The sequence below is a fragment of the Nycticebus coucang genome, chromosome 5, assembly GCF_027406575.1.
Source record: "Nycticebus coucang isolate mNycCou1 chromosome 5, mNycCou1.pri, whole genome shotgun sequence".
Lineage (NCBI taxonomy): Eukaryota > Metazoa > Chordata > Mammalia > Primates > Lorisidae > Nycticebus > Nycticebus coucang.
In genome coordinates, this window is record NC_069784.1 from 77051218 (window position 1) to 77077083 (window position 25866).

General features: G+C 36.8%; 1 protein-coding gene across 2 annotated transcripts in view; it reads right to left on the bottom strand.

Moving 5' to 3' along the window:
• Positions 1 to 25866, bottom strand: part of ASCC3 (activating signal cointegrator 1 complex subunit 3) — a 402050-nt gene that overhangs the window by 21813 nt on the left and 354371 nt on the right. Inside the window, exons 37-38 of one of the 2 annotated variants that reach the window (XM_053590401.1) lie at positions 8632 to 8856; positions 3801 to 3859 (exon numbers count right to left, since the gene is read on the bottom strand). In XM_053590401.1, coding sequence (XP_053446376.1) covers positions 3818 to 3859; positions 8632 to 8856 — 267 coding nt within the window. In that variant the 3' untranslated portion in view covers positions 3801 to 3817. Of the gene's footprint in view, positions 1 to 3800; positions 3860 to 8631; positions 8857 to 25866 lie in introns of those variants that run through there. The other variant, XM_053590400.1, reaches the window with a different exon arrangement.

Genomic DNA, 25866 nt, shown 5'->3' on the forward strand with positions numbered 1-25866 from the left:
CCTTCTTCCATTAGGGCAAGGAAATGTGAATTCAGTCTGTATTAAGATGTGCCTTGGTATGCAGAAGACAGATCTTTCTCAACAGTAAACGGGAGATACTTGCTGTCTTTCTGAGGAATGTGGCAGCTCCCTTATTCTGGGGCAAGAAATCTCTGAGATTTTATATTGCTTCTAGAAGTCTGAAGGTTTTCCTGTGGGACTAGTGGGGTAACAAAGGCTGCATCCCTAGAGCCCCATTAGTGGTAGTGGTAATTAGGCAGTGAGAGAAGCCAAGAAGCTAACCCAAGAAGGAAAGGCAAACTTTGAAACGAGAGAAGAACATAACCTGCACGTATGTTTATTAGTAAATGTGTGCAGAGGACAACTGTGATGGCATTCTTCCTGCCCCCTGTGGATTAGTGGTCTGATCTTCTCCCCATTATTCTTCGTTCTTACAGTTTTAGAGTAGAAGGTGAGGACACAGATGATTAATTTATTGGTCTTTGTAGCATTTTATAAAAACTTGAGAAGATCACGAGCAGTTGATACAAAAAAGGTAAACACCATGTCGACTGGACACTGTACAGTGATACAATAAAACAGCTACAAATATTCAATCATATTAACAAGTCCCTCTTAGAAACTGGTTAAAGTAATTATAGGCAGACTGTTGAAAAGGGAACCAGGGTAATTAAAGAGAGGCGATTTGAATATACATGGATGAGAAAGGATTAATTGAAAAATATTATTCATGCCCTAGTGGGAATTCTTGGTTTAAAAAAAATGCAGAAATTCCTGTGCCGTTCTACCATTTTAAAACAAATTCTCACTAAATAGTAAGTATAATTTTTAAATCCATCTTTATAGGACAAAGGGAACCCAATGAAATATGGCTGTTTTTGCTTGCTGAGGTGGTTTTGGGAAGGTGACTTAGTCTTCGTTTGTAAAGTGAGGACAGTAACTGGACTGCTTCACTGGACAATTACAGCAAACAGGTTAACAGGAGACAAGGCAAGTGCAAAGAAAGCCTGGTACAAAGAAAGCCCTTATGGGTCACCATTAAATAGTGTGTTTTTTTTTTTTTTTAGAAGGTAGGAGGAGATGCAGGGATGACATATTGATCATCACATCCAATTGATGTATTAAATATACCTCAATTCCAATTTAAACTTAGGTCCCTAGACATCTTTCTAATCAGTGTACACTGTCACGTTTCAGTATGTGCAGGTGTACATATGCGTGTGAGTGGATTCTCTTCACATACTAGTGTACACTGTCACGTTTCAGCGTGTGCAGGTGTGCGTATGCGTGTGTGTGAGTGGGTTCTCTTTTCACATACTAGTGTACACTGTCGTATTTCAGTGTGCGCATGCATGTGAGTGGGTTCTCTTTTCACATACTAGTGTACACTGTCACGTTTCAGCATGTGCAGATGTGCATACGCGTGTGTGTGAGTGGGTTCTCTTTTCACATACTAGTGTACACTGTCACGTTTCAGCGTGTGTAGGCATGCACATGCATGTGTGTGAGTGGGTTTTCTTTTCACATACTAGTGTACACTGTCACGTTTCAGCATGTGCAGGTGTGCGTATGCGTTTGTGTGAGTGGGTTCTCTTTTCACATACTAGTGTACACTGTCATGTTTCAGCGTGTGTAAGCATGTGTGTGAGTGGGCTCTCTTTTCACATACTAGTGTACACTGTCACGTTTCAGCGTGTGTAAGCATGTGTGTGAGTGGGCTCTCTTTTCACATGCTAGTGTACACTGTCACGTTTCAGCATGTGTAAGCATGTGTGTGAGTGGGCTCTCTTTTCACATACTAGTGTACACCGTCACGTTTCAGCGTGTGTAGGCATGCGCATGCATGTGTGTGAGTGGGTTCTCTTTTCACATGCTAGTGTACACTGTTGTATTTCAGCATGCACATGCATGTGTGTGAGTGAGTTCTCTTTTCACATACTAGTGTACACTGTCACGTTTCAGCATGTGTAGGCATGCGCATGCATGTGTGTTAGTGGGTTCTCTTTTCACATACTAGTGTACACTGTCACGTTTCAGCATGTGCAGGTGTGCATATGCGTGTGTGTGAGTGGGTTCTCTTTTCACATACTAGTGTACACTGTCACGTTCAGCGTGTGTAGGCATGCGCATGCATGTGTGTGTGAGTGGGTTCTCCTTTCACATACTAATGTACACTGCCATGTTTCAGCGTGTACAGGCGTGTGAGTGGGTTCTCTTTTCACATACTAGTGTACACTGTCACGTTTCAGCATGTGCAGGCGTGCACATGCATGTGTGTGTGAGTGGGTTCTCCTTTCACATACTAATGTACACTGCCATGTTTCAGCGTGTACAGGTGTGTGAGTGGGTTCTCTTTTCACATACTAGTGTACACTGTCACGTTTCAGCATGTGCAGGCGTGCGCATGCATGTGTGTGTGAGTGGGTTCTCCTTTCACATACTAATGTACACTGCCATGTTTCAGCGTGTACAGGCGTGTGAGTGGGTTCTCTTTTCACATACTAGTGTACACTGTCATGTTTCAGCATGTGCAGGTGTGCGCATGCATATGTGTGAGTTCTCCTTTCATATACTAGTATCATTTTTCTTATAGTCTTTAAGGATGTTATTGCTAACATCTTTTAAAATAAATTTTAAAATAAACAAGTTTTTGATCTATGAAAATGTAAGGTTGATGACATTAGCTGATGGGAAAATCTGTCCTCTACTACTTCTTATTCTCACCCCCTCTTTTTTCTTTTCTTTTCTTTTTTTTACTTACAACTTTTTGCCTTACTCATGAACCTTCTAAGCAATGTCCTCTAGTACTTCTGAAAAAAACTTCCTAAATTAACTCAGTAAATTGACAACACGATTAAACTCTGAATCACATAGCCCTCTGGTTCTCAGTGGAGTTGGCTCCACAAGCCATGGTTTTTCTTTTTGTATAAAAACCACGAAAAAAACCCTAAAACCTCATTTACAGGGAAGTTTTGATGCGAATACCAGATAGGAGCTAGCGGGAGTGACTATAATAGAAACATGCACTCTCATACTATTTGCTTTAGTATTGTATTTAGATGCTTAAAGACTTATGGCACTTTTTATAAAGGATTAGAGATATTTGAGCAAGAATAAAAGTCTTGAAATTACTTCTCTACGAAAATCCACTGGAAAAAGATGTATAAGAACAATGTCAACAAACAAAAGTTCTGAAGTATCTATTTGGTTTCAGCACAGACTACCTCAACAAATGACCCTCAACCAACAAAGTTATTTAACTCGTCTGAACACCAATTTCTTTGTCCTTTGATAAAATAGTGAGGCAGAGAGCTACTCAAAACACTAGACACTTATCATCAGTTCTAATTTTGACATCAAATTTGGAAAATTAAGGCAAGTCACTTTAATTTTTTTTATTTGTACTTTTCCTATAAGAGCTAACATAAAGCTTTCTTCAGTACATTTACCACAGAAAGGCTATCACGTCATTTACCACATTTGATAGTTAACATCATCAGGAGGATTTCAAAGGAAAAGGACAACAGTAATCTTTTCCAAAATTATATAATTTACAAATTAGAACATCTTATGCAGGTTTTTATAGTTGAGGGATGTACAGTAATTTTTACTTTTACTTTTGCTGGGGAGGATAGAAATGAAAATGATAGAAACAGTAAAAAATTAAAAAGAACCATGACAAAAATACCTCAAACCAAAAAAAAAAAAAAATGAGACAAATGTCCTTGATTCATAATTTGAAATGACATAGGAGAAGGAAAGCAGGCTTTCCAGGAGAAATACTTTTACTGCCGGGATAGTCAACACAGTGGAGTTTTCATAATCTAAAAGCTGGCTCAGAGAGAAGGCAGGCATACTTCTATAAAATAAAAGAAATAGTTTATTAAGATAGACCTGACTTTGAGTCCTCAAATTGTTGTTTTCCTTATAAACATCAGCTCATTACAACTCTTGTAAGGTGTTATTTTTACTTAGATACGAAGGGGATTATGTGACTTAAGGCCTTATACTAAAACAGCAGAACAATTTACAGTCAGAACTGGTGGCACCGATTTCTATCCAAAGACCACAAGGTCATGCTGATGTCCAATGGTAGTATAATCTTCTATCAGTCAGCAGAGCTGCAGCTTGGAAAACAGCTTAAACCAATACTTTCTAAGGCCCATAGTATCCATGTGTCAAATGAAAATAACAAGGTACAAAATTAGAATGGCCAGTTACAGAAAATTTTATGAGCTCTTGATTTACTTTCCATGTTTTCCACTGGCAACTTTAGTTTTTTCCCTGCTTGTTTACTTTTATCATAATCTTGCAAAGAAATTGCAGGAATGACAGGATTTATAATATGAAGCTCTTTGTCATCTCTTTACACTTGAGTTTATTTTTAGGTGGCTCCTAAAAAGCCAAGTCAAACATTTAAGATTGTCAAAACTAATGTTTGTAACTTACAATACAGGAACACTGCATGTATAATTATCTAATAACAGGGAACTCATTAAATAAATTACAATATTTGATATGGATGAGTATGGTGTAGCCACTAGAAATTATATTTAAGAACAATATTTAACACTGTAAATTATTAAATTAAAAAGGTTATATAATAACACAACAAAATTCATACAAGAAAAAAGGGAGAGCGCAAGTGTGTGTGTATAAAATGTACAAAGAAAGACTCTAACAGTAAAAAAGAACTGTACACAATTATTATACTCTAGCAAGTACATCTGCTATTTGCAGAAGGGTTAATAATTCAAAAACTATATCATGAGTACTCTAGGACTGAGGATCAAAGTAAATATATTTAATAAATGAGAGTTTGGTATCTCACACAGCTAGAAAATGCAGTTATAAATTAAAAAAGAGGGGAAGATGAGAATGAACTCTTTGATGTTAGATTGAAATGGGAGGTATCAGAATGATAAATATAGTTTTTATATACACACAGATAGATACACCAATAGAGATAGATGTCTTTGTATATATATTTATATTCTTGCTTTATCCATTGAGAGGGCCTAGAAGCAAAGACACCCAAGTTGCATCAGGCATCAAGATGGTAGACTCTAAAACCAGTCTTTAATAAAAGGAAATCAGGGATTTTTATAAAAATTGGCTAATTCCAGGGCTAGGGCAGGGAAAGTATAAGATGCTGGAATGCAAGGGAGTGTTCAAGAAACAGTGGAGGGCTGCAGTTACTAGCTACAGAGACTCTCAATGGCTGACCCTGGCAAAATCTGGGAAGCAAAATAAATAATGAGAGCAATGCATTTTATCTAATAGAATGCAACAAGCATCCATTAACCTATACTTATAAAAAATAAGTATAGGTTATTGAATGAAATAAATAAACTGGGGGGGGGAGGGTGGGATGGGGGTGGAAGGGAAAGTTCTTTCTCATAGTAAAAATTCCAGGAATAGTGGAAACAAAAAACTTACAATAATAATAATTATTTCAGGAAAATATCACCAATGTATGCTGAAAATGATGGAGGAAAGTATGACAAGAAATAGGATATTTACATAATGTCAAAGTATTCTCCCACAGGTACTTATCAATTACTAAAGAAGAAAAAAAAGAAACTTAGAGTGAAGAAAATTGGCAGACACTACTCAAAGTACAAAGTTAATGTCATCAAAAATGCCACACATCTACATTGTAAGCCTTCACTGCTGTAGTATTCTTGCCGAAAACAGGTAACTTGACTGTAATTATGAGGAAACTTCAGCTAAATCCAAACTGGGGGACAACTCTACCAAATAAATGCCTAGCAATACTCTTCCAAAGTGCCAGGAAAGACAACGGAATAAGAAGATATGACAGCTAAAGGCAACGTGGGATACTAGACTTGGATATTAAAACTGAGAAAGAGATAAAATTCATATTGACAAAATTTGAATGAGGTCTGTAGATAATAGGATTGGATCAATCCTGAGGTAGGATGTTAAATTAGGGAAGGCTGGGAAAGGGGTATATGGATTTTACACACTTCTTATGACTCTGAAATTGTTTCAAGGTTTGAATTTAAAAAATTAAAAATTAACTGAAAAAAGAAAACAGCCTAATATGTGGGTATTGATGTAATGACTATGAATAACTTTAGTGTGTTGCTTTTCTAAATTATCTATAACAAACTATACTACTTTTATAATTAAAGAGGAAACTATTTCTCCTCAGAGTGTATTTACAAAGATCAAAAGCAGTAAAAAGAAAAAATGTAGCCTTCCAATAAAATATCTAATAGAAGCTAAAAGTACCGGACTGAATCCTTTTCCCTTATAGTAAATTTAGAAACAGATTCCCTTAGAAGTTTCTTATTTATATTGTTATACATCTATGGGATTATCATTGACTAAGTGCTGAAAAACAATCCACAATAAAAATATAATTTTTCCACAACTTCTCTCCAACCTTTTTGACTCCAGAGTTCATTAATAAGTCAGTATTTGAGAAAGAAAAAAGAGTTATAGGAAGCACAAATGAGCATTCAGGGCCACAGCCTAAACTTTAGGACCTTTAACCTAAAGTTTGTGAGGTGTGACTAATAAGGAGTGGCAAATCATCTTCCTAGAGAAGTAAACCATGTGTTAGTAACAAAAGGGTGCCAAAAAAATTTATGTGTCTATTATAACCTTACTTCCTTTCTAATTTCTGATGGCTTGAGCTTATTCAATTTTATAAAACATTTCTGTTTTTAAAAGTAGTAAAATTATTATTTTTTAATAATAAAAATGTTGGAGGTTTATTTTAAAACATTCAACACTTTAGAAAAGAATAAAGAAGAAATTAAAAATCACCCTAAATTCTGCTATGTAGAGATGCGGGTACCACTAATCTTTTGATGGATGCTATTCTGGATCTTCTCCCTAGGTATATGTTCACATATATAGACATTGTACATAGACAGAATTCAAAAACGGAATTGTAATGTTTTGGAGTGTTGTATAACCTGAAAGATAGTTGGGTTATTTCTATATTTTTAATTGTGCAAGTAAGGCTATAATGTATATTCTTGTACATATATCTTCATAGCCTAATTTACTCCACCTTCAAAAACACCTTACATCCTTTGAAAATTTTAAGACTTATTTTATATTTCAGAAATATCAAAAAAAAGGTATAATGTAGAAAATCAAAATCCTCATAATCTCAATCACTTAAGTGTTTTTCCCCCGCCAAAACCTGTTGCTCTCACAATCATCTTCCAGTATATATTAGCTACATCCATCCTCCTCTGGAGAAAAGCCGTAAAATCATCTTTGGCTCTTTGCTTTTTCTACAAGCCCTTGTCCAATCCAGTAGCAGATTCTGTTAGTATGCCTTAGAAAAATATTCAGGAACCAACCAATTCTCATCAATCTTACCCATACTAACCTAGACTAACCACCATCATGTTTTGCTTAGCCAGACCTAAAGCATGCACAATATGAAAAGCTCATTGACATGGATTCCAATTTCACATTTGAAAAAAGACTAGTTAAGTTTTGGTATACAATCAAAGAAGAATATCCACAAATATCTGAAAAGCTATATAAATACTCTTCCCTTTAAAAACACCTCTCTTTTCAGCTGGACTTTCCCCATATACTTCAACTAAAACATCATATATTACAACAGATATTTTGTGTTGATTGTAAGAAGAGATATATAAATCTAGCTGACTTCTATTAAGCTGGATATTAAGGACATTTGCAAAATTTAAAACAATGATATACTTAAAAGTAATTTTTTACTGTTTTAGAAAATTGTTATTTTTAATGAAAAATCATATTCTTTATGTTAATATATGAGCCTATTGTGGTTATCTTTAAATGCAGAAATATGTATTTGAGAATTTCTCAGTTTTAATTACTATAGAAAATACTAACAGATATAACTGATATGACCCCTAGTGAACCAGTGTTCTAGTGGCTTCCCTTTCAGAGTAAAATCCAAAATTCTTACCATGGTTTACAGACTCCTCATATGATCTGACCCACTTTCTCTACAATCTTCTCTTCCATTTCTCTGATCTCAATTCTAACCATCCCTTTCTGTCTTTTTTACAGTGGCCTCTTTGGTATCCCTTGAATATACCAAGTAAGTGCCTGCATATGAACCCTGGCATTTACTTTTCCTAGTGTTTGGAATACATCCCTGTAGAAACTCTGGTGCTCCCTCTTAATTCTTTTCAAAATGTCACTTTATCAGTGATAGTCCCTGAATGCCATATAAAGAATAGCACACAACAGTACTGTCCATCTTCCTCCTTCACTGTGCCCTGTCCCTTAAAAACCCACAGTTATTATCTCTTGACTTCTGTTTTTAATTGTCAGTCTTCCTTATCTTAAGTGAAAGTCTGCAGCAGCAGGGACTTCTCTGTCTTGTTATTACTGGATGCTCAGTGTCTAGAAAAGTATCTGGCACAGTTTTCCTTTAATAAAATTTGGTTGAATGGGAAACTGAAACTATCATTTTATTGCTTTGATATTTGCTTTTCCTTTGGAAATTCTTGATGTCATTAACTAGGTGTTTTTCAATAACACTACAATAAATTGTTAAATGCAAATAAACTTTACCCTAAAACAGTACAAAAAGGGAATGACGGAAACAGAAGCAGACTATGTAGGTATTACAAATGGCTTTCATACCTGACATACTCTGAGAGCTTGGTCCAAGACTGTTTTGGTGTCAGTGTCGTAATCTGGGCAGGGCAGCATGGCTCGGCTGAGATGTGCCTGCAGCAGGAGATGTGCTTTGGTGTGAGGGCTGTCGAAGGAGTGAGGATTTGGTTCAATGGGAAGACATTTGGCCAGTTCACTATTCATGTGATCTTCATTGTGTCTTACTGGCAAATCTGTATATTCTTCTGCATCCTAAAAAAAAAAAAAAAAAAAAAAAAAAAATCCATATATATGTTAATCTGATGGATCAAAAGTATAACAAATAGTGCACTTCTTAGCTTTAACTACTGACATGTAAAACATGGATTAGAAAAATCATAAGATAACCATATCGCTTAGATTTCACTTTGTTCAACAGTATCATTAATGCACCAGCAAAAGCTGGTAACATATATCTAAAATTCATGACTATTCTTTTATATTTACACAGTTAAGAAAAATAACAGAGGACTCATTAGGCATCACATGACAGGGGACCACAGCAGTGAAGCAGAAACCGAGAGCCCATGAGGAAAGAGACAAATTCTATAAAATGTAATGAATCTTATGATGTGGTAAGTGCAGAGTGCTGCAGAGACATTCAGTTTGGGAGATCTACTTATTTCACAGGGTCAAGGAAAACGTTTTGGAAAAAGTGATGTTTAACTGACTATCTGGAGAATGAATGGAAGATAAAAGACAGAGTTAAGGTTAGGATTGGTGAGGTGAGAAAGGGCTGAAGAGCAGGACCTTGAACTTAAAATTCATTATAATCAGTTAGATCACAATTATATTGCTCTGGAATAAATGTTATGTTTTGATTTTTCACCTTAGGGCGTACAGAGTTCAGTAGTGAAAATCAGCCTCCTTGATTATCAGTCAATTAAGTACTAGCTGAACTACTAAATTGAACTAGAGTGTTCCATTAAATAATAGACTGATCTACTTATTAGTGTTTGTTGTGAAAGAAAAATTTTATTGTTTTTTAAAAAACATAGTTATTTGAGATTCAGCCCACTGCTGTTGGTATGGGAGTCCTATATCAGCCATAATATTTTGGATATGTTAATATTCAAATATGGACTATAACTGCCCCACCCCCCAAAAAAAAGAAATAAAACACATGAAATAGTGGTCTTCAAGATGCTGAATATAATGCTGTGAAAGACAGTAGTCCCTGAGATGCAGAAAAGAAATTAGGTTAGCTCTGCCATCACCTCAGCTTACTCCATGGAGAGTTTCTATGCTGTGTACAGAGAGGGAGAATCCAGTTGGACCTCGAAGACTCCCTGTGTTGAGATGAAGATGAAAGTCCAGGGACACGAAGGTAGCTAAGTGTGCACAACAGAGTACTAAAGGAGATAGTGAGAGAGTGCACTCCGATTTGCAGTGAGTCCTCCTTGAATTTTCAGTAGAGTACCGAATAGTGCATGCATGTCAAGAGAGCTGGGGAAAGAATCACTGAAAAGGATTGCGGTGACGATTGTCCAGCACTTAACCAGTGCCTTGAATAGTACCTGTTCCCACCACACAGACCAGTTCCCAGAATAGTGTCTGGTCTTCCATTCATCATTCACAGTGCATAGAGTAGAGAAAAAGGTTTTGCTTAAATACTGGGGAATAATCAGCTTTATACTAAATACTACTCTAGACCTGCCTAACAAATCATAGAAGCCGTACTTGAAAAGATAAAATCACTTCCAAGTAAATCAACAAAGCTCAAGATTTATAAGAATATAAAAACATAAGAACATTAGAAAAGAGAAAATTCACAATGTATGGCATCCAATTAATGAGTACCACCTATGCAAAAAAAAAAAAAAAAAGCAGGAAAACAGAATTTGTAATGAGCAGAATATCCAATCAATAGGCACTGACCTACAACTGACACAGGTCTTAGAATCAGCAGATAAGGACAATAAAACAGTTGCTGCAATTCTTGTTTATATGTTTAAAAAATCCAAGACAAGTACTCAGTTCAGATTTCTAGATATTAAGACTACAATCTCTGAGATAAAAAATATACTGAATTTTATTAATGAAACAATATACATTGAAGTAGAGGAGATTAGTGAATTTAGAGACAATCCCAGAAACTATTAAAAATTAATCACAAAGATAAAAAATAATTTAAAGAGTGAATAAAGCATCAGTGAGCTGTGAGATTATAAGTGGCCTACTGTACATTGCGGGAAGAAGGGCAGAAAAAATTTGAAAAAATAATAGCTAGAAAATTTCCAATTTGATATATAAATTTATGATGTTCAATGAACCCAAAGCAAATGAAGAAAACTACACCATTATAACTTATCATAATTAAATTGTTCAAATTCTGGAAGAGGAAGGAAGATGGCCAACTAGAGACAGCTATTGCCAGAGGCACCTGTCCAGAGGGAGAGATGCTGGACAGACATCTATGAAGTGAAGCTGAAGGTGGGGAATCTGAGCTAAGAGAGAAGATAGACAAGTGCATATCATCTCTCTGAGGCAAGCTACAACTCTAAGAAAGAGGATCCAAGAAAATACATTCCAGGTACAAAGCCCATCACCAAGAGGAGAGACCCCACCACCAAGTGGGAGGCTTGCTGTGGGCTCTCCCCAAGTGAGGAGGGAACAAAAGACGTCTCATTTTACCACACGGGAGAGAGCTGCTAAACACCTGGCCTTTTTCTCTAGGGAGGTCCCACTTGTGAGCCTAGGCATCATCCTGTCGAGCATAAAATACAATAAATATTTTCCTTGCAATTCTGAATCCTAGTCCACCCTTCCCTTCTCACCTGGCAGTCTGAAGGTCTGCCCCCTGCAGAGCCCAGAGTGTTTGCTAATTCCCTGAGAAGCCTGGACATTGTGTGGGCCACTGGGGAACAGCTCAAAAACAGTGACTTGAGTGGAAGTGTGTGTTTGTGTGTGTGTGTGTGTGTGCAAGGAGAGAGGGACTCACAGGAGAAGAGGGATGTGGCAGGGTGGTGCATGGGCAGAGGCGCTGTTCTGATATTGGTGGGTGAATTTTTTTGAAGTGGTAGCTCACCAGAGGGACCAGGCTCCATCCCCTTGGGTTTGCAGGATAGAACCCGATTTCTACTACCAAGTCGCTGGAGACTCTTTGAACTTCCTCTGTTGAACAGTGATTGTACTGCCTGGGATAATCTGATTAGAACCCTTGACCTGGGCTGTCCACCCTCGGAGGTTGAACGGTAGTTGTTTTGTAGTGGGGAAAGGACTGATTTTCTTCTTCCAGATGTCACTGGTGAGGGACAGGGCACTACAGTTGCTTGTATCTCTTCCTAGCTGAGATTTTAGCCTAATACCGCAATTCTTTACGATTGTATAGAGTCTGGGTGACTTCAAGACAGCTAGCTTGTGATATATCACCAAGTAGGTCCTCAGAGTCTCTGGCTGCAGCTCTGAAAGGGACCTCTGTAAGACCTTCATAAGCGACAATCTCAAGCCCCAGCTCATTGGTAAAATGATAGTTAATTCTTCCTGGGGCCTCCAATCCAATCTCACCCTATCAGTTTTAATTGCCAAATTGCAGATAATACTCAGAACCAGCAGAAGAACTCTGGCAATATGAATCATCAGAGTAGATCAACTCCTCTGAGGAACGACAAAGGAGATAAAACAGAAGATGCCTTTCATAGAAAAAATGGCTGAATTGTCAGAAATAGAATTCAGAATATGGATGGCAAATAAGATGAATAGAATGGAGGAAAAGATGGAATAGAAATCCAAAGAGTAGTTCAAAAGTTGTCTCAAGAAATTAATAAATTCAAAGACAAAGTCACCAAAGATATGGACATAATGAAAAAGATACAGTGGAGCTAAAGGAAGTGAAAAAAGTTATTTGAGGAGCTTTGAAACAAGTTGAATCCCTCAGTTAATAGAGTTGATCAGGTACAAGAAAGAATATTAGAAATTGAAGACAAGGTCTTTGAACGATCCCACGTGCTCAAAGAGGCAGAGAAATGGAAAATAAAAACTGATCATTCTCTGAGAGAGCTGTGGGATCATTCCAAAAGAATAAACATATGACTTACAGAAATTCCTGAGGGAGAAGAGGATGGTCCTAAAGGCAAAGATACTATACTCGAAGATACTATGGAGAATTTCCCAAGCATTGCAAGAGATACAGAAATTCAGATGCTAGATAGTTTCAGAACCCGCACAAGACTCAATCCAAATAAAGCATCTCCTGACACATGATAATTAACTTTGCCGAAGTTAATATGAAGGAGAAGATCCTGCAAGCAATCAAACGTAAGAAAAGCATTACTTACAAAGGTAGAAATATTAGAATTACTGGAGATCTTTCAGCTGAAACTTTTCAAAACAGAAGAGGATGGTTATCAACCTTCAATATTCTAAAACAAAACAACTTTCAGCCCAGTTCAGGCAGAATGAGGACCGAAGACCCCATTCTTGGCAAGGGAAAACAATCCCCAGAAAAAGGGGAAAATAAAAAAATAAGGTGAGTAAAGTGGAACAAAGAAAAGTCGGCTAGTTTACCTTTAAACCACCCACTGTTAAATTGCTTATCTGAGCAGGTTTCCTGCTTTTCCTAGAAGCCAGGTCTGTTGGGGGACACAGCTTACTAACACCCCTGCTGGGTCTGTAAACACTCTGAAGAAATAATGGCCACAGAGGACACTGTGTGCAAGGCCTGGCTTGAAACATTAACTAGGCCATAAGTACCCTAAGAAACAGCCAAAGCAAATATGCCTTGTGGAGATATGTATTTGGCTGGAGTAGAGATCTAAGGAACAACTTGAGCCCTGAAATATGGGTAACAGAGCTCATGTCCCTTATTGCAGAGGAAGATCCTCTGTGGTGATGATGAGAGGAAAATTCTCCTCTCCTACTGATTCTTCAGAGGAGACTGATGCCAGTGGCATTTAATCCACAGTGAACTAGCAGAGATTAGGAATCTGTGTGTGACCACAGACAGGAGGCTGCCCCCACACAAGGCTCAGGTTCTAGATTTCTCAAGGCTGCTCACCCTTAAGGTTAACGATTATAGAAACAATAGGAGCCAATACACTCACTCAAAGAAACTGCTGATGTCTTGTTACCTTCCTCAGCTTACCCTCTGGGCTAATGAGCAAATAGCTTTCAATAAAAGCTGAATGGAATTGACAGTTGGGGCCACTTGCCAGAACCCCACACAAGGGCGGTGGTCCCCTGTGTTCCCACCTTTGAAAATTCTCTGTGTCTTGTCTCTTTATCTCTCATCATTTCTATTTTTCTTCAGTTGGTTGCATCAGATCCACAGGTGTTAATGAACCATGCCCCGGGGGTGGACATGCCCCAACCCCAACAGCCCAGGATCCTGTATCTAGCTAAACTGAATTTCATTTGTGATGGAGAAATCAAATACTTTACTGACATAAACATGTTGAGGAAATTTGCCACAACTAAACCAGCTCTCCAGGAAATACTCAGGTCTGTTTTCCATAATGACTGGCACAATGGTCTGAGACCAAAGTAAACTCACCCAGAATTTATTGAACAAAAATTAACATCCACAATGGTGAAAGGATTAAAAATATGCACTGGACCTTTGGAAAACATGATGTCCAAAACACTACCATACCTGTCATTTCTCTCAACTAATGTGAATGGCTTAAATTGTCCTCTAAAGAGGCACAGGTTGGCTGACTGGATATAAAAACTCAGGCCAGGTTTCTGTTGAATACATGAGATTCATCTTACCTCAAAGGATAAAATAAGACTAAGGGTGAAGGGATGGACATCTATAATATAGGCAAATGGAAATCAGAGAAAAATAGGTGTTGCAATCTTATTTGCAGATACAATAGGATTTAAACCAACAAAGATAAGGAAAGACAAGGATGGATACTACATATTTGTCAAGGGAAACACTCAACATGAAGAGATTTCAATAATTAATATTTATGTGTCCTACTTGAATGCTCCTCAATTTATAAAGCAAATCCTACCAGATATTAACAATTTGATATCTTCTTGCACTATAATAGTTGGAAATTTTAACACCCCTTTGTCAGTTCTGGATAGATCCTCCAAGAAAAAACTAAACAAAGAAATAATGGACTTAAACTTGATCCTAGAACAAACAGACTTAACAGACAGCTACAGAACATTTCATCCTAATAACACTGAATACACATTCTTCTCATCAGCCCATGGATTATCTCCAAAATTGATCTTAGGACACAGGTCTAACCTCAACAAATTTATATGAGCAGAAATTATTCCTTGTATCTTCTTGGACCATCATGGAATAAAAGTTGAACTCAATAGCAATAGAAATGTTCATATTCAAACAAAGTCATAGAAACTAAATAAACTTAGGCTGAATGATACCAATGATAGCTGGGCCAAAGATGACATTAAGAAGGAAATCATCAAATTTTTGGAATAAAATGAAAATGAAGACACAAATTATCAAAACCTGTGGGATACTGCAAAGGCAGTCCTAAGAGGGAAATTTACAGTCCTAAGAGGGGAATTTACAGCATTAGAAGCCTTCATCAAGAAAACAGAAAGAGAGAAAGTCAACAACCTAATAAGTCATCTCAAGCAACTGAAAAGGAAAGAACAATCCAACCCAAAACCCAGTAGAAGAAAAGAAATAACTAAAATGAGAGAAGAATTAAATGAAATTGAAAACAAAAAAATCATTCAAAAGATCAATGAAACGAAAAGTTGTTTCTTTGAAAAGGTCAATAAAATTGATAAACCCTTGGGTAGGCTAACCAGAAACAGAAAAGTAAAATCTCTAATAATGTCAATCAGAAACAATAAAGGAGAAATAGCAACAGATACCACAGAAATTCAAAAAAATCCTCAATGATTACTACAAAAAAACTCTGTTCTCAGAAATATGAAAATCTGAAGGAAATGGACCAATACCTGGAAGCACACCACCTTCCTAGAGTTGACCAGAAAGAATAAGAAATTTTGAATAGACCTATATCAAGCACTGAAATAGCACCAACAATATAAAATCTCCCAAAAAAGAAAAGTCTGGGACCAGGTGGCTTTACATTAGAATTCTACTAAACCTTCAAAGAGGAACTAGTACCTATATTATATAACCTTTTCCAAAACAGAAAAAGAAGGAATCCTCCCCAACACACTCTATGAAGTAAAATCACCTTGATCCCCAAATTGAAAAACATCTTTAAGATTGAAAACTATACCAATATTAATATCAATGCAAAATATTCAATAAGATCTTAGCCAATAGAATTCAACGACACATCAGAAAAATTATACACCATGATCAAGTTGGTTTTATCCCAGGGTTACAAGGTTGGTTCAACATACATAAATCTATAAGTATAATATAATAAGTATAATACACCACATAAATAAAATAAAAAACAAAGACCATATGATTCTATCAATTGATGAAGAGAAAGCTTTTGATAACATCCAGCTTCCTTTCATGATTAGCACACTTAAAAAAATAGGCTTAGATGGGATTTTCTTAAACTGATAGAGGCCATCTACAGCAAACCCACAGCTAATATCATATTGAATGGAGTAAAATTGAAAACATTTCTACTTGATCTGGAACTAGACAAGGATGCCTATTGTCACCACTGCTATACAACATAGTAATGGAAGTCCTAGCCATCGCTCAGGCAAGAGAAAGAGATCAAGGTATCAAATGGGGTCAGAGGAGGTCAAACTCTCACTCTTCACTGATGATATGCTTTTATACCTGGAAAACCCCAGGAACTCAACTACAAAGCTTTTACAAGTGACAAAGGAATACAGCAGTGTCTCAGGATTCAAAATCTATGCTTTTTATATATGCCAGCAACAGTCAAGCAAAAAATATAGTCAAGGACTCTATTCCTTTTACAGCAGTACCAAACAAGATAAAATAACTGGGAATTTATCTAACAAAAGAAGTGAAAGATTTCTATAATGAGAATTATGAAACCCTGAAAAAAGAAAGAGCTGAAGATGTTAACAAATGGAAAAAGATAGTATGCTCATGGCTGGGAAGAATCAACATTGTTAAAATGTCCATACTACCCAAAGCAATCTATAGATTTAATGCAATCACCATGAAAGCACCAATCTCATGCTTTAAAGAACTTTAAAAAATAGTACTTCATTTTCTATGGAATCAGAAAAAACCTCAAATAGCCAATATGTTACTTAGAAATAAAAATGAATTAGGAGGTATCACATTACCAGACTATAGGTTATGCCACAAATCTATAGTGATCAACACAGCACAAAAAAAGAGATGTAGCTACATGGAACAGAATGGGAGAATCTAGAGATGAACCTAGCCACATATTGTCATTTGATCTTTGAGAAGCCTAACAAAAACATACATTGGGGAAAAGATTCCCTATTTAACAAATAGTGCTGCGTGAACTGGCTGGCGACCTGTGGAAGACCGAAACTGGACCTTCACCTTTCACCACTAATAAAAATTGATTCTCACTGGATAAAAAGATTTAAATTTAAGACACAAAACTGTAAAAATAATAGAAGAGAGTGCAGGGGAAATGCTTGAAGATATTGGCCTGGGAAAATATTTTATGAGGAGGACTCCCCACGTCAATTTAAGCAACACCAAAAATATAATACTGGAATCTGATCAAGCTTAAAAGCTTCTCCACAGCTAAGGGAACTGCAAGTAAAGCAAACAGACAGCCTTTAGAATGAAAAAGATTTTTGTAGGTTATGATTCCGACAAAGGTCTGATAACTAGAATTTCAAATTAATTGATAAAAAAAGAACAAACGACCCCATTTCTTTTCTTTTCTTTCTTTTTTTTTTTTATTGTTGGGGATTCATTGAGGGTACAATAAGTCAGTTACACTGATTGTAATTGTTAGGTAAAGTCCCTCTTGCAATCATGTCTTGCCCCCATAAAGTGTGACACGAACTAAGGCCCCACCCCCATCCCTCAATCCCTCTTTCTTCTTCCACCCCCATAAACTTAATTGTCATTAATTGTCCTCATATCAAGATTGAGTACATAGGATTCATGCTTCTCCATTCTTGTGATGCTTTACTAAGAATAATGTCTTCCACTTCCATCCAGGTTAATACGAAGGATGTAAAGTCTCCATTTTTTTTTAATGGCTGAATAGTATTCCATGGTATACATATACCACAGCTTGTTAATCCATTCCTGGGTTGGTGGGCATTTAGGCTCTTTCCACATTTTGGCAATTGTAAATTGAGCTGCAATAAACAGTCTAATACAAGTGTCCTTATGATAAAAGGATTTTTTTCCTTCTGGGTAGATGCCCAGTAATGGGATTGCCGGATCAAATGGGAGGTCTAGTTTGAGTGCTTGGAGGTTTCTCCATACTTCCTTCCAGAAAGGTTGTACTAGTTTGCAGTCCCACCAGCAGTGTAAAAGTGTTCCCTTCTCTCCACATCCACGCCAGCATCTGCAGTTTTGAGATTTTGTGATGTGGGCCATTCTCACTGGGGTTAGATGATATATCAGGGTTGTTTTGATTTGCATTTCTCTAATATAAAGAGATGATGAACATTTTTTCATGTCTTTGTTAACCATTCGTCTGTCATCTTTAGAGAAGGTTCTATTCATGTCTCTTGCCCATTGATATATGGGATTGTTGGCTTTTTTCATGTGGATTAATTTGAGTTCTCTATAGATCCTAGTTATCAAGCTTTTGTCTGATTGAAAATATGCAAATATCCTTTCCCATTGTATAGGTTGTCTCTTTGCTTTGGTTATTGTCTCCTTAGCTGTACAGAAGCTTTTCAGTTTAATGAAGTCCCATTTGTTTATTTTTGTTGTTGTTGCAATTGCGATGGCAGTCTTCTTCATGAAGTCTTCCCCCAGGCCAATATCTTCCAGTGTTTTTCCTATGCTTTCTTGGAGGATTTTTATTGTTTCATGCCTTAAATTTAAGTCCTTTATCCATCTTGAATCAATTTTTGTGAGTGGGGAAAGGTGTGGGTCCAGTTTCAGTCTTTTACATGTAGACATCCAGTTCTCCCAACACCATTTATTGAATAGGGAGTCTTTCCCCCAAGGTAAGTTCTTGTTTGGTTTATCGAAGATTAGGTGGTTGTAAGATGTTAGTTTCATTTCTTGGTTTTCAATTCGATTCCAAGTGTCTATGTCTCTGTTTTTGTGCCAGTACCATGCTGTCTTGAGCACTATGGCTTTGTAGTACAGACTAAAATCTGGTATGCTGATGCCCCCAGCTTTATCTTTATTACTAAGAACTGCCTTAGCTATATGGGGTTTTTTCCGGTTCCATACAAAACGCAGAATCATTTTTTCCAAATCTTGAAAGTACGATGTAGGTACTTTGATAGGAATGGTATTCAATCGGTAGATTGCTTTGGGAAGTATAGACATTTTAACAATGTTGATTCGTCCCATCCATGAGCATGGTATGTTCTTCCATTTGTTAATATCCTCTGCTATTTCCTTTCTGAGGATTTCATAGTTTTCTTTATAGAGGTCCTTCACCTCCTTCGTTAGGTATATTCCTAGGTATTTCATTTTCTTTGAAACTATGCTGAAGGGAGTTGTGTCCTTAATTAGCTTCTCATCTTGACTGTTATTGGTGTATACAAAGGCTACTGACTTGTGGACATTGATTTTATATCCTGAAACATTACTGTATTTTTTGATGACTTCTAGGAGTCTTGTGGTTGAGTCTTTGGGGTTCTCTAAGTATAAGATCATGTCGTCAGCAAAGAGGAAGAGTTTGACCTCCTCTGCTCCCATTTGGATTCCCTTTATTTCCTTGTCTTGCCGAATTGTATTGGCTAGAACTTCCAACACTATGTTGAATAGTAAAGGTGACAGAGGACAACCTTGTCTGGTTCCAGTTCTAAGAGGAAAAGCTTTCAGTTTTACTCCATTCAGTAAAATATTGGCTGTGGGTTTGTCATAGATAGCTTCAATCAGTTTTAGAAATGTGCCACCTCTGCCTATACTCTTCAGAGTTCTAATTAGAAAAAGATGCTGGATTTTATCAAATGCTTTTTCTGCATCTATTGAGAGGATCATGTGATCTTTATTTTTGCCTCTGTTAATATGGTGGATAACGTTTATGGACTTGCGTATGTTAAACCAGCCTTGCATCCCTGGGATGAAGCCTACTTGATCATGATGAATGGCTTTTTTGATGATAAGCTGTAATCTATTGGCTAAGATTTTGTTGAGAATTTTTGCATCTATGTTCATGAGTGAGATTGGTCTGAAATTCTCCTTTTTGTTTGGGTCGTTTCCTGGTTTTGGTATCAGGGTGATGTTTGATTCATAGAATGTGTTGGGGAAGATTCCTTCTTCCTCAATTTTTTGGAATAATTTCTGCAGTACAGGAATTAGCTCTTCCTTGAAGGTTTGAGAGAATTCTGGAGTGAAGCCATCTGGACCAGGGCATTTTTTGGTTGGAAGCTTTTTTATTGTTTCTTTGATCTCAGTGCTTGAAATTGGTCTGTTCAGGAGGTCTATTTCTTCCTGGCTGAGTCTAGGGAGAGGGTGTGATTCCAAATATTGATCCATTTCCTTCACATTGTCAAATTTCTGGGCATAGAGTTTCTGGTAGTGTTCAGAGATAATCTCTTGTATCTCTGTGGGATCAGTTGTTATTTCCCCTTTATCGTTTCTGATTGAGGTTACTAGAGATTTTACTTTTCTATTTCTAGTTAGTCTGGCCAATGGTTTATCTATTTTATTTATTTTTTCAAAAAACCAACTCCTTTTTTCATTAATTTTCTGAATGATTCTTTTGTTTTCAATTTGATTGATCTCTGATTTGATTTTGGATATTTCTTTTATTCTACTGAGTTTAGGCTTAGATTGTTCTTCTTTTTCCAATTCCATAAGATCTCTTGTGAGATTGTTGTTGTGCTCTCTTTCTGTTTTTCGAATGTAGGCATCTGAAGCGATGAATTTTCCTCTCAAGACTGCTTTTGCAGTATCCCACAGGTTTTGGTACCTTGTGTCTTCATTGTTGTTATGCTCAAGGAAGTTAATGATTTCCTGTTTTATTTCTTCCTGCACCCATCTGTTATTCAACAGAAGATTATTTAATTTCCATGCCTTTGGGTGGGGTTAAGCATTTTTGTTAGAGTTGAGTTCCACCTTTAGTGCTTTATGGTCTGAGAAGATACAAGGTAAAATTTCAATTCTTTTGATTCTGTTGATATTTGTTTTGTGTCCCAGGATATGATCAATTTTGGAGAATGTTCCATGGGGTGATGAGAAGAATGTATATTCTTTATCTTTGGGGTGAAGTGTTCTATATGCGTCTATCAAGCACAGTTGTTCTAGGGTCTCATTTAAATCTCTTATATCTTTGTTTAATCTCTGTTTAGAGGATCTGTCCAGCTCTGTAAGAGGAGTGTTAAAGTCCCCTGTTATGATGGTATTATCAGATATCATATTGCTCAGACTGAGTAAGGTCTGCTTCAAGAATCTGGGAGCATTTAAATTGGGTGCATAAATATTTAGAATTGAAATGTCTTCTTGTTGTAGTTTTCCCTTGACCAATATAAAGTGACCATCTTTGTCTTTTTTGACTTTAGTTGCTTGAAATCCACATGTATCTGAAAATAAGATTGCAACTCCTCTTTTCTTCTGAATTCCATTTGCCTGAAAAATTGTCTTCCAACCCTTGACTTGGAGCTTTAATTTGTCTTTTGAAGCCAGATGTGTTTCTTGCAGACAGCAAATGGATGGCTTGTCTTTTTTAATCCAGGCAGCCAATCTGTGTCTCTTCAGTGGGGTCTTTCTTTGTTTTTTGAGACAGAGTCTCACTATGCCACCCTCAGTAGAGTGCTGTTGCATCACATCTGATAGCAATCTCAAACTCTTGGGCTTAAGCGATTCTCTTGTCTCGGCCTCCCAATTAGCTGGGACTACAGGTGCCCGCCACTACAGGTGCCCAGCTATTTTCTGTTGTAGCTGTCATTGTTTAGCTGGCCTGGGCTGGGTTCTATCCCGCTAGTATTGTGGCTGGCAATACTGGCGGTAACCGCTGTGCTATGGGCACCAGCTGAGCCAACCCCATTTCCTTATAGGCAAGAGACTTGAGCAGAAAATTCTCTGAAGATGACAGGCGAATGGCCAAAAACACACGGAAAAATGCTCATCATCTTTAATCATCAGAGAAATGCAAATCAAAACCACTTTGAGATATCACCCAACTCCAGTAAGATTAGGCCACATTACAAAATCCCAAAACTACATATGTTACGAATGTGGAGAGAAGGTAAAACTTCTACACTTCTGGTAGGACTGCAAACTAATATAGCTCTTTTGAAAAGAAGTATAGAGAATTCTTAGAGGCAAACTTATTATTATTATTATTATTTTTTATTGTTGGGGATTCATTGAGGGTACAATAAGCCAGGTTACACTGATTGCAATTGTTAGGTAAAGTCCCTCTTGCAATCATGTCTTGCCCCCATAAAGTGTGACACACACCAAGGCCCTACCCGCCTCCCTCCGTCCCTCTTTCTGCTTTTCCTCCCCCCCACCATAAGCATAATTGTCATTAATTGTCCTCATATCAAAATTGAGTACATAGGATTCATGCTTCTCCATTCTTGTGATGCTTTACTAAGAATAATGTCTTCCACTTCCATCCAGGTTAACACGAAGGATGTAAAGTCTCCATTTTTTTTAATAGCTGAATAGTATTCCATGGTATACATATACCACAGCTTGTTAATCCATTTCTGGGTTGGTGGGCATTTAGGCTCTTTCCACATTTTGGTGATTGTAAATTGAGCTGCAATAAACAGTCTAGTACAAGTGTCCTTATGATAAAAGGATTTTTTTCCTCTGGGTAGATGCTCAGTAATGGGATGCAGGATCAAATGTGAGGTCTAGTTTGAGTGCTTTGAGGTTTCTCCATACTTCCTTCCAGAAAGGTTGTACTAGTTTGCAGTCCCACCAGCAGTGTAAAAGTGTTCCCTTCTCTCCACATCCACGCCAGCATCTGCAGTTTTGAGATTTTGTGATGTGGGCCATTCTCACTGGGGTTAGATGATATATCAGGGTTGTTTTGATTTGCATTTCTCTAATATAAAGAGATGATGAACATTTTTTCATGTCTTTGTTAACCATTCGTCTGTCATCTTTAGAGAAGGTTCTATTCATGTCTCTTGCCCATTGATATATGGGATTGTTGGCTTTTTTCATGTGGATTAATTTGAGTTCTCTATAGATCCTAGTTATCAAGCTTTTGTCTGATTGAAAATATGCAAATATCCTTTCCCATTGTGTAGGTTGTCTCTTTGCTTTGGTTATTGTCTCCTTAGCTGTACAGAAGCTTTTCAGTTTAATGAAGTCCCATTTGTTTATTTTTGTTGTTGTTGCAATTGCGATGGCAGTCTTCTTCATGAAGTCTTTCCCCAGGCCAATATCTTCCAGTGTTTTTCCTATGCTTTCTTGGAGGATTTTTATTGTTTCATGCCTTAAATTTAAGTCCTTTATCCATCTTGAATCAATTTTTGTGAGTGGGGAAAGGTGTGGGTCCAGTTTCAGTCTTTTACATGTAGACATCCAGTTCTCCCAACACCATTTATTGAATAGGGAGTCTTTCCCCCAAGGTATGTTCTTGTCTGGTTTATCGAAGATTAGGTGGTTGTAAGATGTTAGTTTCATTTCTTGGTTTTCAATTCGATTCCAAGTGTCTATGTCTCTGTTTTTGTGCCAGTACCATGCTGTCTTGAGCACTATGGCTTTGTAGTACAGACTAAAATCTGGTATGCTGATGCCCTCAGCTTTATTTTTATTACTAAGAACTGCCTTAGCTATTTGGGTTTTTTTCTGGTTCCATACAAAACACAGAATCATTTTCTCTAAATCTTGAAATTACGATGTTGGTATTTTGATAGGAATGGCATTGAACAGGTAGATTGCTTTGGGAAGTATAGACATTTTAACAATGTTGATTCTTCCCATCCATGAGCATGGTATGTTCTTCCATTTGTTAATATCTCTGCTATTTTCTTTCTGAGGATTTCATAATTTTCTTTATAGAGGTCCTTCACCTCCTTCATTAGGTATATTCCTAGGTATTTCATTTCCTTTGAAACTATGGTGAAGGGAGTTGTGTCCTTAATTAGCTTCTCATCTTGACTGTTATTGGTGTATACAAAGACTACTGACTTGTGGACGTTGATTTTATATCCTGAAACATTACTGTATTTTTTGATGACTTCTAGGAGTCTTGTGGTTGAGTCTTTGGGGTTCTCTAAGTATAAGATCATGTCGTCAGCAAAGAGGGAGAGTTTGACCTCCTCTGCTCCCATTTGGATTCCCTTTATTTCCTTGTCTTGCTGAATTGTATTGGCTAGAACTTCCAGCACTATGTTGAATAGTAAAGGTGACAGAGGACAACCTTGTCTGGTTCCAGTTCTAAGAGGAAAAGCTTTCAGTTTTACTCCATTCAGTAAAATATTGGCTGTGGGTTTGTCATAGATAGCTTCAGTCAGTTTTAGAAATGTGCCACCTATGCCTATACTCTTCAGTGTTCTAATTAGAAAAGGATGCTGGATTTTATCAAATGCTTTTTCTTCATCTATTGAGAGGATCTGTGATCTTTATTTTTGCCTCTGTTAATATGGTGGATAACGTTTATGGACTTGTGTATGTTAAACCAGCCTTGGAACCCTGGGATGAAGAAGTATAGAGAATTCTAAAGGATCTAAAAGTCGATCTTTGTTTGATCCTGCAATTCCATTACTAGGTCTCTACTCAGATGAACAAAAATCGTTTTACAAAAACAAAACAAAACAAAACATATTTGCGCCAGAATGTTTATTGCAGCCCAATTCATAACTGCCAAGTTCTGGAGGCAGCTCACATGCCCGTCAGCCCATGAATCAATTAAAAACTGTGGTATATGCATACCACGGAAGACTATGAAGCCATAAAATGATGGAGACTTTACTTCATTTTTGTTTAACTGGATGGAGATGGAACATGTTCTTCTTAGTAAAGTATTTCAAGAGTAGAAAAAAAAGTATCTAATGTACTCAAAACTATCATGAAACCAATATATAATCACTTACACATTCATGTGAATGATAAAACACAAATACAATCCAGAAAGGAGGGGAGAGGTGAGGGCAGGGCGAGTGGAGGGAGGGTATTTGGTGAGATCTCACCTAACGTGCACAATGCAAGGGTACATTGCAAAACAACTAAGAGTATATTATGAATGTCTGACCACAAAACATAAGTAAATGAGGTTATAGTTACGTTTATCAGTTTGATTTAAGCATTCCATGTTGTATATCAAACCATCACATTGTACCCCATAAATGTACACAGTTATGATCTAATAAAAATTAAATTAAAAAATAAATTGTTCAAAATCCCTGACAGTACATGCTTATCATCCCAGCTACTTAGGCGGTGGAGATGAGAGGATCATTTGGGCACAGGGGTTTGAGACCAGCTTGGGTAATGCACCAAGATTTCCATTTCAAAAAACAAAACCAAACAGAAAAACAAAACCCTGATAAAGAGAAAACAAGAATAATGTCCAGAGGAAAAACCTCATTATGTGCAGAAAAATAAAGATAAGGGTTACAGCAGATTTCTCATCAGAAACAACCCAGTGAGGCAATAGTGGAGCAGTATATTTAATGTACCGAAAGAAAACACTGTCAGTGCTACATCAAGTAAAAAAAAAAGTTCAAAAATGAAGAATTTTTAGATATAGAAAAGTTTAAGTAATTTGGTCGGTCTGGTCAATGCTAGTCATTGTTCAGTGATAAGACAAGTTAGATGAAAATATGAATCTACACAAAGAAATGAATACAACTGGATGTGACAATTGCATAGATAAGCATATAAAAATTTTTCTTATTACTTTAATGTTATTGAATGATAAATTTCTGTTTAAACAAAAATAAAAGGAATGTATTATGGAGTTTATTACATATGTAAAAGTAAGTTATTATATCATAACACAATGGCATCACTCCTAGTGGGAGAGAAATGGAGGTATAATATTATGAGGTTCTCTTACATGAACCTCACATGATATCTGGTACATGAAGTTGTATAATATCATTTTAAGATAGACTGTGATACATTAAAAAGGCAGTGATTCCTGAAGCAATCACTAAATATCAAAACACAAGAGTTATAGAAGAAAAGAAAGAATTAATCCCAAAGAAGGTAAAAATAAGAAAAAAACAAAAAAAAAGAATAAAGAACAGATGGGGCCTCTAACGTATGTTGTCATACCA